This window comes from Pteropus vampyrus, unplaced genomic scaffold (assembly GCF_000151845.1).
Source record: "Pteropus vampyrus isolate Shadow unplaced genomic scaffold, Pvam_2.0 Scaffold47, whole genome shotgun sequence".
NCBI lineage: Eukaryota > Metazoa > Chordata > Mammalia > Chiroptera > Pteropodidae > Pteropus > Pteropus vampyrus.
This window is the reverse complement of record NW_011888828.1, coordinates 4,162,614-4,178,416: the sequence shown is the minus strand read 5'-3', so window position 1 is coordinate 4,178,416 and position 15,803 is coordinate 4,162,614. Positions and strand designations below refer to the sequence as shown.

Sequence of the window (15,803 nt, the reverse complement as noted above, 5' to 3'; positions counted from 1 at the left end):
AGAAGAAGAAGAAGACCATGTTAACACAAGCTGCAAGTAAGAGCACGGTGAGCAGAAAGACTCAAAGAGATCGCAATTAGAGTTTGCTTGTCTGTCATTAGTTGAATTTTTGGTGACTGAAGAATACATTAATGAAAACACTTTCAAAATCAATAATTTTTATTGGCTCCCTCCCCACCTCATTCCTATGAAGAACTAAAGAAATGATTTGATTTAGATTCTAAATAGGCAAAGTATTGGGAGGGCTGCATTAAACCATTTCAATTGCTATTATGTGTCAAATACGAAAAAATAAGAAAGAATGAGAATAGGCAACAGGCACAAAAGCGAGCCAAAGTAATTACTAAAGATCATCAAAAGTTGTGATGAGTTAACACAAAGATTCTAGCAACTGAAGAGATAATTAAAACAAATATATTTATAAGCAATAGTTATACGACATGCATGTATTATTACAATAGAGAAATAACTTATGAACGTAATATACAAACTTAATTATGAAGGTGTTTCAAAGCAATGCATAATTAAATGTACTTGTAAAAACAATATATTTATATAGTGTACCAAGTCATAAACACTGCCCTATTACAATGCAAATGCCACCGCTTTCTGCTGTAGCAAAGGATAATGAGAAATATCTAGATGCCCCTTATCCCTCTTGGTAAAAAACTTAAAGCTCAAGACTTTTGATTTCTTTTGAAAAGCAGAAAGTAATTAAAAATGTTAAACAAAACACTGTCTGTTTTATTAACCAGCAACAAATCTTGAAGACTACTAAGGATTTAAAACATTCCTACAACCCATATGTCATAATCCTAGACAAATATAACACCGCTCTGATTTATTGGCTTTATTTATACTTCGTGGTAGTGTGTCACCATACCATAATTGCTGTGTATATTTTCAGCAATTCTCTTCTACCATGTCTATTTTCTAATAGCTGATTAGTATCATTCAGAATTGAAACACTTTGATAAAGTGCTTCTGGCTGCTTTCCTACTACCATATTTCAAAACACCAGGTATATGTAAATGTGTAAGCACATATATTTAACACGTATTTATTCAGAACTGCTAATAAAAAATTAAATACATTTGCATTTTTATTATCAGTCCTTTTAAAAAAGTTATTAAGAGTACTTAGAAAAACATATTGCACTAAGAATTCCTATTTGCAGTCTTTGCATAAAGGTGTAAATAAAGGCAACTAATAAGCTACCCAGACACCCTTCTGAGCAAGTGGCTAAAAGCCAATCAATATTATGAGTTAATCCTCCCTGGATGCTCATTCAATTAAAGGTGTCAGTAATGCCTCATCTGATGTGGCCTCAATTAAATCCAACTATCTGATGGTGTGAAAACACAGGGGGATACAGCAACAGCAGCAAAACCAGACAAATAGGCAGCCTTCGTGTGCCTGCTAATTACTACACCTGGTGTATATTATGGCTCATGCACTTAACGCAGCACGAGGTGGCTTTAATTTCTGTTATATTCGTGTGTGTGTGTGTGCGTGTGTGTGTGCGTGTGTGTGTGTGTGTGTGTGTGTGTGTACATGTGTGTGTGGGGGGTGCATTGATGGTTGATGGGGGAACTCATGTGAATGGTAGTAAAAACAATAAACATTTAGGTCTTTTATTTTTAAAACCTCTGATACCAATAAGCAATCTTTGTCATACAAAGGACCTTTGATGCAGTTTTTAAGGAATTCTGGGAAACTGGGTAAAACTGAGAAACAATGAGCAACATCAAACAAAATATCCTATAAGCTAGTTATGAAGAAGTCCTGGGAAAAGGAAATGAACAGAGTACCAAGCTTTATTTTTCAATTATGTAGTTTTTAAAAATAATATTTACTAAAGTCAATTTATACACTCTGAGAGAGTCAGAGTATAACATACATCATAAAGTCTTACTGTAAAGAAGTTGATACATATTTTTGAGCTTAACGACTCATATTGTAAATACCGTTAGACTCAAATTGAATAATTCCAATGTTTACGCCCTTAAAAAAAAGCAGAAAAAACTCTAATGTGTAAGAAGAATGTCTTGTTTACATAATGACTCTAGTGGGCCAACTCTTAGCTACAAGGCAAGGACAAGACACTTTCCACAGAAAGCTGCAGACGTTACATCCAGAAATGTCCTCCGCATTCTTACGTCAAGCTGTCCCTCCAGCATGTTCCTACACATTCCATTCTGACCTGAGCTCCCAATGCAGGCAAGTAGCAGGAAACGCTCTTGGAAGCTCCATCATATCCTCGGTTAATAAGTACGAAACAGGAGCACCAGAAATAAGAAAAAGCCTATCAGGCTAGTCTGTGGTGCTGGCAAGTGGTGAAGATGAGCAGGGCAGCTGGTAAAAAGGGGGTAAGAGAAACAGACCCTTATCTAGGAACCTCTGTGAGCCAAGTCTGAGGCAGAAGTAGGAAACTGCTAGCCAAATTTCATTCAGTTTTCTCAGATTAAGTGTACACTTGTTGACATCTCTGGTTTCTTTCTAACACACTTTTCTTCCCTACCCATGTACGTATAAGATGCAAACCACAATTTACATAAGTCTGAAAGTTCAGGTTTTCAATTCGGTGGATAAAGATAATGAGAAAGACAGTCTCCCATCCTCATACGAGTATGTGCCTTCCCTGCCTTCCCACCCTAGGGACAGTAAAGCAGATCTGCCTGGATGAACCAGTAATCCTTTTCCTGGGGAGGGAGGCTTGGCAATGGGAACCCCTTCAGTGGCCCAGTGACCAAGGCTGTGCAGTGACCCAGGGAGAAAGTCAATGGAGCAGCAGAGGTGCTTCCATTAGCCCGCACCACGACAGCCGGAGTCTCCCAGACAAGCTATTACTAAAGCTAATTCCAAACCCCAAACATTAATCATTCTTACTATTTTTATGGCATTATCTTCCATTGTTCTGGCTAAATGTTCCCTTTTTGTGTAGTTTTCTGCTCACTCAAGTTACCCTTTATGTTCATTTAAATCTGATTTTACCTGTTTAAAAACACTTGGAAAAGATGACGCAAATAATTTAGAAAATGCTTGTAGTTTATTATGAAAAAGAAGGTAAAAAAAAGGCTTGGAGTGAGAAAGAAAATGACAAAGAGGGCAAAAGGGAAAAGACACAAAGAAGAGAAAGGAAAAAAGAAAAGAGCCAGAGGTAGAAAGGGCCACATCTCTGTCCCTCCCCCTCTTGGCTGCTCCTCTCTCCTCACCAGTCTGTCAAAGTTCTGCCATCTCTAAACTACAGCACAGAATCAGAATCTACTTCAAATTATTCATTATATTTATGGAAAAAGAATTTATATTTCTTATTCTTATTTTAAAATAGTAATGAGCAACCTGTTTTCACTGAGGGACAATTTAAGAAAAAAAAATATAATACCTACAGTCTCTTCTTTAAAGAAATTTTTATCATGCAATTCAATATTTGTTACTGTGCTGAATTCTTTTTTAATCACTGATTAATCCTCCCACCCCCTGAAATTTCAGGAACTAGAAAAGGAGAATGGCCACATTATTTTGCAACCCGAGTTTATTTTCCTACTCTTGATTCCGGGCTGGACTCTGAGTTGCTCTGACCAACAGAATGTAGCGTAAATGATGTGCAAGTTCCAAAGCAAGCCTCAAGAAGTCTCGCGGAAATGTTCTCTTGGAACACTGCTCCTACCATGGAAATGGCCTCGGCTAACTTCCTTGAGGATGAAAGCCCACTTGGAAAGAGAGGTCCGGCCATCTCAGCCTACCCCGTAGCAGTGTGTGAGGGAGCCAGGGTGAGCAGAACAGAAGAAATGCCATTTAACCCTCAGAAGAATCACGAGAAATATAAATCACTGTTTTATGCCACTAAACTTAGGTGGTTTCATATACCAAACCATCATTTTTTTTTTTCTCCCTGAGGTCCCTGACCCTCAGCAACAATATCTTATGTATTAGAATTAGTTTTAAAATTCTCAATCTGAAAAACATATTGGGAAGTAAAGAATAAACACAGTAACAAAACTAATCTAGAAATTAATAGGATCAAACCAGAAAACATCGATCCTATGTCTGGAGTCTTTATTCTACAGTGAGCATATGTGGTGATTATAAACCTTTTAATTCTGTAACACAAAACATGAACTGATGAAATACCAGAGCACTGGAGCAACGTTTACCTTCCCATAGATTCCAGGAGAGCATGCAACATTTTTTGCTGGTTGTTAGCAGGTTAACAAGCATTGCATAAGAACAGACACAGATGTGGTGAAGAATCTCAAATACCACAAAAGACTATTATGAATGTCAAGCATGGTCTCAAAGAGGCGAGAAGTGAGAAGAGTGACAGCAGCGCTTACCACCTGCATGGCGGAACCTCTGGGAGGATGGGGCTCTATGAGTAGCTGAGAAGGCGTCTGTCCAAAACTTCGGATTTGAGCTTCGACAGCCTGAAAAAGGCACAAGCAAGTTTGAGGGTTAAGAGGTGCTAATTACAGGCAATGGAACCACAACTGTCACCTGAAAATGTCATTCCGTACTTTCGGCATGGTTCATGTAGAAATTCGACCTTATGTTTTCACAGTGGGGCTAAGCACCTGGTAAGGGCACTGAGGGTGAGGTTGTCCTTTAGTGCCGTGGAAGCTGTTCCTAAAACTTTCCCATTCTGCTCAGTGATATGAAACAGAAAGCAGCCAGTACAATCAGAAATTGTCCTTTTTGGCCTCATTTCTGTTTCCTTGCACTTTTTTCTCTGCTTGCATCATCCCTGATGACTAAAGCTAATCTTTTACAGGTATAGAGAAAACCCATTGCTGCTTTGATTCTAGGCTCCATTTCATCCTGGGAAGTAGAAAGGAGGAAAAAAGAAACACAGCATCTGTGAAAATGGCTTGATGCTATTAGTTTTGCCATAGGAAGAGCATAATTGTTGACAGTCTCTTTGAACCTAGGTGGCTAAACAACAAAGTAAAAGCCATATGTTGCATCCAAGCATGAGATGGTTAAACCAAGGACTAACTAAACATAAGAAACATGTGTATGTGCCCTTTGCAAAAGATGCGTGCATGCGCCGTTTGCAAGGCACTCCCTCTCATGGCTCTTTCCGTACACCTAGCACTGATGCTCACTTCCTAGTCACCAGTAACTCCCTCATCATGGGGAACTATGAAATGCCAGATGCTATCACTATCTAATTATTTTATTTACTTGTTTATGTCTGTCTCCTCTCACTAAAATACACGATCTATGAGAGCAAGGACCTTACCTATCTTCTTTACTGTTGGATCCCTAAGTTGGCTGAATGAATTAATGCTACACTAAGTGTGAGGGGATAGGAGGACATGTGGCTTTTCCCAGTCAAGGGCAACTTCTAGGTTGAGGAAGAAAAAATATCACGAAATAGCAACCTGAAGCCTAAAAGTAGTCACAGAGAAATTAGGAACACTGCTATTTTATGATACATAAACTTATGGGCTGAGCTTATGAATGTAAACCCTAAAGCTTTTTTAGCAAAACTAGCACCCTTTCCCTTGACTGCTGCCTTGGTGGTACCTGCATTAGAGACTACATACATGCCTTTTCCCCCATAAAAGGAAGGGAGGGGGTACAGACCACTTCTACATTTGGCCTATGTTGTCAGGTGATTCAGAGTGCTAATCCTGACTTTGCCATCCATCTGCTGAGTGACTTTGGACAAACAGCTTAATCTCTGTTTCCTCATTCATAAAATAGGGGCAATAATGCCCAGCTCATAAAATCATTTGGAAAATTAAATAAAATAATACATATAAAGAGCTTACAACAGTACCTAACACATACAGAGTACTAAATAAAATGCTATAATATTAGTAGGTATGGGGCTCAGTTCGATCCCCATTTAACGCAGCTAAAATAGGGAAAGAAGAAATGCTTCAGAAGTTTATGATGATAATGACGAACGTGTTATTTTAGAAAACTGCAGTCTGGCTCCAGGTTTCAAAATATACTGCTGGGGTAAGCACCGAGAGAGCAGTCCAAAACATAAAAATTGTATGCCTCAAATCCTTATGGAAGCTGTGGTATTTGAAAGAAAAGGACGAATATATGAACCATGATGTAAGAAAAAAGTTAACAGTTTGTAGGGACTGATGACTCTGAGCAATGAAGAGAAGAAAAAAGACAAAACTAATTCTTTTCTTTTGAACTTGCATATTTTAGAGAGTAGTAAAGCAAATGGAAATAAACATTTCTGTTAGGGAGAATTCGTTTGGCAGGAGAAAAACAGTACATTTTGTCAGACATGGAATCTGAAGTGATAGTGAGAGCCATCTATCCAGGTCAAGATGTTCAATGCACAAAAGAAAGCACAGGATTGTCTCTGAGATGAAAGATCAGAGGTACTGATTTTGGGGTGTCATTCATAATAGAGAAGTTTAAGTCTATGTTTTTTTATCTTTCCCTCTCACTGTGTATATATGTGTATTTTTAAGCAGCAGAAATGAGTTTCTTTTTCAAACAAAATCTTACATGAAACTCGAATATATAAAAACTGTAGAGATAAAGCTGTTCTACTTTAAAGGTGGACCACACCATCCTTTAAGAAATAAGCTTCCTCAGCAGCTCCTGAGACAACTGTAAGAAATCTTAGAGCTCTGGAGCATAGTCTTAAATCTAGCTAAGCTCCAGGAGGAAAAGACGTGAGACACACCAAAAGGACCTAGAACTCAATTTTAGGAAATACTCATACTTAGGCTATGACACGTAGAAGTAATAAAGAAGACAGAGGAGGAGGAACTGGGAGTGGGGGAGCAGGACGGTGCGATACGGAAGCTGTAAGATGGGAGTCCAAAGAGAGAATGGTCGACAATGCCAGCCACTACAGAGAAACTAGGAATAAGGATGTTACTGCACGTAAATTTTGATTGTGGATATAAATTTAATGTAACTGGTCTTAATACTACATATCCTGCTTTGCACTTAACATTGTTTTGAAATGACAAAGATATAATGAGAAAACTTTCAAAAATACCAATCTCCTCTTTTTAACATTTTTTTTAAAAAGTCTTAACATTTTAATAGGATTTGCACATTACTGGCCTCTTTGAGGAAAAGACTTTTTCAAGTCATGTAACATAGCGGTCTGATTATTCTGTTTCAAGACAAAATAAAAGCTATGTTATCCCACAGAGGTTACATAAAAAATTTCTTTCCAAGTCTTTAAGGCATCTAAAAAGATTATAGCATTCTTAGACACAAATGCTTTATTTCTTGACTAACTTTTGAGTTGCTGGTGATAAAAATACATTAAGAAGGGCTTTTTCAAGTATGAAAAGTATGGAATGATACTGTAAGGGAATGATTATAAACTCAAATCTTTATAGTTAGATTTTATATCAACTGATACTTCTATATCCTTATCATGGTTTGTAAAACTCACTTGCCATTTCTTATTCAGTTTGATCTCTGAAGCAATTTACACTGCTGATCACACATTCCAGGTTCTGAACATTCTTTCTTCTGTGGCTTCCATGCCTTTACATTAGCCTGGTTCTCCTTTAATTCTACTGTCTTTTTCTCAGTCCTTTGCTGACTTCTATTCTTCTTTCTCATCCATAAATGAACTCATCACTGCAAGTTCTCTTTAGCATTCCGATTTTCACAATCTAAACTTTCTGTCCTGGAAATCTTTTCTTCTGTCATAAATTCAAACCTTACATGCATTTTAGATTTCCAAATCTAAAACCTGAGGACTGCCGATTTCTATGAAGTGCCCACTTACACTTCTGCCTGATGGCGATCCATGTATATTGTGTAATGCTCAGCACACCTAAAATTAATATATCTAAATCTGGAAAAATTAATTTTATCCTAGCATTCTTCAGCCAAGTGATAGACTCCTCTTTTCATTTTTTTTAATGCTCAGAGTCTTACTGACATTTTAAAATTGTACCTCTGCCATTTATATAATCTGTCACCAGATCCAATAATTTTTTATAAAATTTCTCATATTCGTCACTCTTTCTCAAGTCCAAGTTCCTTATAATTTTAGGTACTGAGTACTGCAATAGCCTCTTGACTGTTTTTCTCCATTTAGTTTCCCCCTTCAGTGTAAACTGAGTTTTCCCACTCTCTTTTATGCCATATTCCTCTGATCAAATGTCTTAAATTGATCCCCAGCACTTAAAAGGTAAAGCTTAATGCCAGGCCGTGAAGGGTGACCTACCTTTCTAACTATTCTCTCATCCAACACCCTTATACTGTATTTTCTTGTCAAGCTGGTTTTCTTCCACAAATATAACCAACTATTTCTGCCTTACATTTTCTCTCTTGCCACTGCACTTCCTAGAATGGTTACCCTCATCTTGAATTTTCTAAGTCCTACCTGTCTCTAGAAAACCATGCTTCAGTTCCACCTTGTTGGTGTAATATTTACCAAATCTCATAGCTTGTTCATATGCTGATACGCACTTGATTCAGGCTTCCTTGTAATGTTAACTATAAGATTAGTAATAGATTACTAGTCTGTCTCTATATTATAAGGGTCAGAATAACATTACATTTTAGTGGTGTGCAGCAGGTAGAACAGTACCTTACACATAGTATCACACAACAAAAAAGTTTACCAATTGCCTATTATATATAGTAAACTCGCCCAGACCCTTGTGCCTCATCTCGGGTAGTACTGTGATAAAACCAAGCTTGAGATGAGTACAGTTCTTGAGGGCAAAATGGGGGCATGGGGAAGGATGTGAAGTGATAAGTAAAGGCTGATATCTACTATTACAAAGAGACCAAAAGAGTCTTTCAGTGAAGCTCTGAAAGATGTCACTGAAGGCAGTAATTCTCATTTACTCATCCCCCAACACACCTGAGGGATATGACAACACTGTTGTCTCACCAAAGCAGCAATTCTTAAGGGCCAAGTCAGAAATCCTGGGGGAATATGTGTGATTTGAAAAAGCCCCTTAAATAACTTTATCACTCTCTCTATACTTTTCCCTGTAGACCTTTGTATAGTATAACAAAAAATTTAGAGGTGTAAGGGAGATTTGAAATCACAGGAAACATATAGGTATAAGGTTTAGGAAGGTGGATTGATAAGAGGGTAGCGTAATGAACTCTATCAAATGCCTAAAATGTTTTTAATGACCTCTCCTTCACTTAGAGAGTTTTGGTCCTAGGTGATATCTTTTTAAAAATTTATTTGTTAAATGTTATTATGGAATAGGATAATAAATTCCCATTTACTCATTAGTTAACTTCAATAATTATTAACACATTTGGCCTTCAGTTATCTTAAAAGGGTTCAGCTTGGCAATGTGCTAGAAATAGTCCTTGAAAAATGAGAGGGTGTCCCTGTCTTTAAGCAGTTTGTTTTCACCTCTACTGAAAAACTACACTGAGAGGAAAATATCCTATAATGACCAAAAATTACAAACATTAGCCATCAGCTTTCATCTTTCTTTGGAGGGAGTTAAAAACAATTAGACTTGGAAAGAGATGTCCAATCCTAAAGTTGTAAATTTGATTATGTAACTTCTCTAGTTAAAATCTTTCCATCCAAATTCCTTATCCTGGGGTGGCACCATGGCATGGGGCTAAGTATGCACACTGAAACAAGACTGCCTCAGTTCCAATCTTAGCTCTGTCACATATTAACTGAGTGACTTTAGGCAAGTTACTTAACTTCCTATGCCTTAGTTTTTTTTTCATTTAAAAATGGTGATAATAATAGGGGATATTTTACTGGGTTGTTGTGAAGATTAAATGAGATAATATAAAATGCATAGAACAGTTCTTGACACATAGTAAGCGATCAGTGTTTGATGTTATTATTACAACACATATACAAAAGACTTAAGTAAGCATTTAATAAAAGTTACCAACTACTCGATTAAAATTAATAATAGTAACCTATCTCCTGCCTGTTTCCAGTCTCATCCCCTGCCACTGTCACTCTCACACTCTGTAATGTGAGATGTAATGTGTTATACTGCCTTTGTATATATTGTTTTCTTTTCCCATTTTTTTTTTTTTTAAATATTCTCTTTCTCTGTGATTACCTCCTTCACATTCTTTGAGACTCAGCTCAGGCATCTCTGACCTGTGCAAAATCCTTTCCTGACCTCATCCAGACTATTGCTGCCCTTCCTCCCTGTTGCTCTTGGAGCAATGTGCACAGACTCGTACTACCTACTTATCTAATATTCTAAATACTGGTTTAATTTTGGTCTTATTGATTAGACTGAAAGTCTCCTTGAGACGAGAGAGTGCCAAGTATTTCTTCTGGGGGCTTGCCACATGGTAGGTGCTTAATAAATATTTATTGAATGAATGAATGGCCATCCAAGTCAACATAATTCAGCAGAGATGCAGCTAAAAGATATAGTTCTACCACTATTACAGAGCCACCCCGCACTAAATAAAACATCCTACTAAATATTTCTACTAAAAAGCTTATTTTATTATTTAATATTCTTATTCATCAATTCCCAATTATTTCTGTAAATAGCCTGTTACTACTTTCTATAATAAAACCTGAATTGGGCAGGCAGCATTCCAGATGTTGAAGTACACAGTAATGAAAAAGACTATGCAAATACCTCGAGACGTTCCAGTAAAACCACATATTTATATTTTATAAACAGCATCTCAAATATTACCTAGAGAATTTATTAATGGATTTCCAAATGGAAATATTATAAAAAGATTTTCAACAAGCTGTGCATTCTATTGTTTTCTGTGCCAAATATTGCATACTTGCATGATTTTATGGCAATATAGAGAAAGAGACAGTGTGCTTATATATATGTGTGTGTGTGTATCTATATATATTTATAGATACAATGAAAGGAAGAAAGGAATAAAAGTAAAGGAAAGTGGACTTGGCTTACTGACAATGTAGTATTTGGCTTCGATTTAACAATAATTATTTTGGTCTCTCTGAACTAGTCTTTTTAATCTAACAGAGGAAACGAGTTAACTCAATACAACAGTAACCAACAATAAAGTTGTAAAGTTTTATTTTAAGATGGGTTTGTGGAAGAAATAACTTAAACATATGGATGCGATTAAAATAAACACATATGTACACTGCTTTTTTTAAGCACACAACTCTGAAATTGCATTTTATCCACTATATATTTACATCTAAAAGCACTATAAAATTGTGATAGGGAAACTAAAACAAAAAAGTTTATTAAGAAAAGACATGCCATTTATTAATATATTAAAATTTTCTGACATTACCAAAATTAAGTTCTGGAAAGCTGTCTTAAGATTCTAGATTTCTTTACCAAAAAAATGTTTAAAAATCCAAACAAGACTTCGTATTTGGATTTATAAATCAGCTCATTTTTCAATATTTAAAAAGCATCACATTGAGACTACCCAGTGATTCTACTGTGTTATGTGTATTATTACTTGTGCCAGTTTTCCTCTTGCCCTTCCCATATTTGAATGCAAGTTGTAGAGAAACCCACTGGGTATCTGACAGGTTTCTATTCACAGTTTACAAACCAACTAACTAGTTGACCAGTCTCACTACCCTTCAGGACTGCTCTTAGATCTAGCTTTGATATCAGCAAATTGAAAAAGTACACTACTCAAAAGACTACTTAATTATTATATGTTTAAGTTTGTACAAGATTCTCTCTTAAGAAATGAAATACAGAATCAAAGCAACAAATGCACAAAATTAAAAAGAAATGGCATAATAAACCTAATTCAAGCAATTTAAAAGGAATCATTTAAGAAGGAAATGCAAATATTCAAAGTGTCCTAGAAATAAAGAATATAGAATTCAAACTTTCAAAGCAGAAGTGTAAATGAAAAATAGGCTATCTGGAAAAAAAGATGTCATGGGTATACTAGCATAGAGAATATTTATAACTTTATCAGATAAATGCTCAAACTATAGACCAGATGATAATTAATCAGCAAAATAATCCACATAGAAGAGGGATAATGTGAAGAAATAAATTGAACAGAATTCTATGTAAATCTGAACTTGAAATACAACTTTTTTTTTTTTTTTAATTTTGAGAAATTAGAGAAAAACCAAGAATTAGTCAAGGGCCTTCTTTTTATGTTTTCAAATAAAGACTGAATTATTGACTTTACTTCTACAAATTCTCTAAGGAAAGATTCAAATGAATGCAAAAAGATTTAAATACAAAGACGGTTATTACAGCACTCTATAACAGTAAAAATTAAGAGGAAAACTACTTAACTTATAATAATGAGATACTATGCAGTCATTAAAATGAGTGAGTTAAGTTGAATATATCTGACATGGAAACTTGTCTATAATATATTGATGAAAGAAAAATTCCTTAATTATGAAAGAATATAGTATCTCACTTAAGTAAAAAAATAAATTAAAAAATGTAAACACACACATATTTATATGTGTTACAGAGTACACACTTACACGTACATAAGTACACACATGTACAATCTGGAAGGGTATGTGCCAAACTATTATCAGCTGTTATATCTGCTGAGGGGTGGATAAAAGGACTGGAGGGATAAAAATTAATAATTTCTTCACTTTTACACTGTTTGATATCTTATACAAAGCATGCATTACTTTAAAAATGAATAACAAAAATTTTTCCATTTTGAAAAATCTAAAAGTAAAAAATTATAAAAATCTAAAGAAAAATCAATATTTGATATAGCTTTATGAAGTTTAATTTTTCCATTTATACGGTAGTCAGAAGTACTTTTTAACGATCTAGGAACAACTCTAATTGATAAATTGGTTGATTGTGAAATTAGTAGATTCTGCTACAAAGTTAATTTATTTTGAGCTTATTTCCCAATTTATTTCTAATTTCAAGGAACCATTAATTTTAGCAATATTTTACCAACATTTAGTATTAATTAAATATTTAGAAAGGTATATAAATTTTATATGTTTTTCACAATGCATCTAGTATTTGGGGGCATACACATGCCATTATGGTATGGAGTATATATATAAAGAGCAAAAAGAGTAGCTTGCTAAATAAAGTAAAACATTAAAAATAAGAATGCAGTGATAAGAATTCAGGGGAAAGGGAAAATCAGTGAGGAAGGAGTATATTTACTTACACATTGACTCAATAGCATTATGAAAGTTACTAAGGTAAAACAAACTAATAAATTTTGAAAATATTCCTAGATTTCCCATTAGTGCCTTTAACTGAGCCTATATATTCCAGGCACATTAAACTGAGGCTCAGCCTGGGCTCACTACAATCTGTACTTCTTGTAGCTGTCCATTCACTGCAGCATAATCCCAGCTGCCAATCTGAAAGAAACCAGCTAGTCAGAGCAGACACAACCAACAGAAACAAATGTCACTCAATAATGTTCAGCGGCACTGTGTTCATGGATAATTTCAAACAGTATCTCTGTCTAGAACACTGATGTGCTCATTCAAAACACCTCCATCTCTAGCTACTGGAAATGAGTAGATAGAGCAGCCTGCCTAGAAAAATAAGTGGAATGTTGCTTCAAAGAGCTTTCCAATGCTAAGAGGCAAACAAAGTGAAACTTAGTGGAAAATTCTTAAAGAAAAAAAAATAATCAGGGACGTTAATTTACTGCATTCAGAAGTTTAAATTATTTTTCAAAATCTAACAAAGATGCTTAACTATACCAATGAAAGAAGCAGTCATTTAGTCATTCATTTGGTAAGAACTGTTTAACCTATTTTCTCAGTATTTGTAAGCATGCACTATATAAGAACACAGAAACGAGGCACATTGAGAAATTAGATGGTATGATCCTTGACCTCAAGGAACTTAGAGCCTGAAAGATATCTCTCTCTCTCTCTCTCTCACACACACACACACACACACACACACACATCAATTATATAGTATTGACAGGGATAAAGAGAGGTAAGACAACAAATTTACTGTTAAAGTTTAATACTTCTTAATATTTTTAAAAATTTGCATTTAACTCGAGTGTTTCCTAAATATGAATAGAACTTCAGTTGCTTCTTTATACCAATAATGAAAAGTAAAAGCAATGATTATATTCTAAGTAAACTTCCTCATCTTTGCTAGAAATAAGAGAAACCGAAGTTGTTTTTCTGAACATTTAAAAAACTGTCATACTTGTAATAATCTTATATATTTTCCAAGTCTGCATTTTTTCATCTTAATTTTTCTATAACTTTGCATTTAGTTTAAAATTTAGAGAACAAAATTCGATCACTTGATTTGAAACTACTTTTCACAAAATCTATTTAAAATGAAGATGGTGCCTGAAAGAACGGAGTTCATAACAGAAGTTATCAGCATAACAGAATGGCTCAGGATTCCCTGGATAGCTGACAGGGGGAAAAATCATAAAAATGTTAATACTTTGTTTTATGTCCCTGGATGTATAATTTAGCTACACCTATTTAACTAAGAAGTCTGTAACAGGCATAAAAACTAGCAAAGTACAAAGATTAGCTTTACTGACAACTTTGATGTTCATTTAATCAACTAAAGGAAACTTTGATGACTGCGATTTTGATACACAAGAAACTCTGGCATAATTTCAAGGTATTTTTTATGTAGGTTTTCAATTAAAACTTGACTAATCCTTACTGTTTATTTGGCTTTTCACTGTACAGTTCCTGCCCTGCACTGTGTCAAATGCACCATCTGGGTAAAACACTTCTGGCCAGAGATGCTCAGCATTATTTTTGTAACACTTTGAATTGTGGCTGCATGAACTCTCAACTCAATGTATCGAATACTTTTAATTTATTCTATTGCCACAACCATTGTAATCATGTTGTCCTCTTGTCCTACTCTTAAATTTCACTGCAGTCACAACAAAGATTCCTGCCCCACCTGCTTAAAACAGGCTTACAGACCATTCCCCCAACTATTTAACAAATGTTAACAATGCTATAAATATCAATTGTGTTTATGCTTTCTGAAAGATTCACTGCAGCCAGTGTTCTGCAGTAGTGTTAGAGCTGAAATAAGCTGTTGACTCCCACCATGAAAGTGATTGAATTCTAAGCCAAAAATGCTTTCCTTGGATAAGATATCTGATTTGCTACTGCTGTCATGAAACAGAGGTCACGTAAACTTAAACACTGCTGCTGCTTCTTCTGGAAAACAGATCTTAGAGTGGTTACGTGTTGCTAAAACAGCATTTGGAAGGATAAATTTAGAAGAGGGAAAACCAGCCACTGATACTAAACACAACGTAGGGGAAAATTTCAGGTTTTACTTTCATGTTGAGACCCATTGTATATAATTCTTTAAATTGAGCAGTATCACGACTCTCCCTCCCCCTCTTCCCTACTCATCTATGTAAACAGAGCTGAGCTCCATTTTAAAAAGAAAATTAATATCTTTAATTTCTGAACTCACATAAACATAAAATATCATTGTATTTGCTTAAAAAGTAAAGAACATGATGCTTGCAGAGGAAATGTAGCGAGGACTTATGGCAAGCTACAAGATGAAAGAGCAGATGATACTGTTCATGTTAATGCTGTTCATGAGCTATATCAACTTGCCGTGTGTCTTTCGCCCTTTGAACCACCGCCCCTTCTTCCAGCCTGGATTCACCCCACAATCTGCTCTTGAACTCCCTACACAACAGCTGCTCAGACCCTGTGCTGTGTCTGTGCTTTTCCTTTTGTCAAAACCAATTACCAAATCCTGTGCACAGACAGCTGAATGACTGAAAAGGATTGTTTAAAAAAGAACAAGATTTGTAACCAAATAAGTTATCTCTAATGGTGGAAATGAATGAATGGCCATCCAAGTCAACATAATTCAGCAGAGATGCAGCTAAAAGATACAGTTCTACCACTATTACAGAGCCACCCCGCACTAAAT

The 15,803-nt window shown here is 35.5% G+C and overlaps 1 protein-coding gene across 6 annotated transcripts in view; it reads right to left on the bottom strand.

Moving 5' to 3' along the window:
- Positions 1-15,803, bottom strand: part of LRBA (LPS responsive beige-like anchor protein) — a 573,246-nt gene that overhangs the window by 43,812 nt on the left and 513,631 nt on the right. For all 6 annotated transcript variants that reach the window (XM_023530214.1, XM_023530213.1, XM_023530212.1 and 3 more), the window contains one exon: positions 4,338-4,427. In XM_023530214.1, the coding sequence (XP_023385982.1) occupies positions 4,338-4,427 (90 nt within the window). The remainder of the gene's footprint in view (positions 1-4,337; positions 4,428-15,803) is intronic.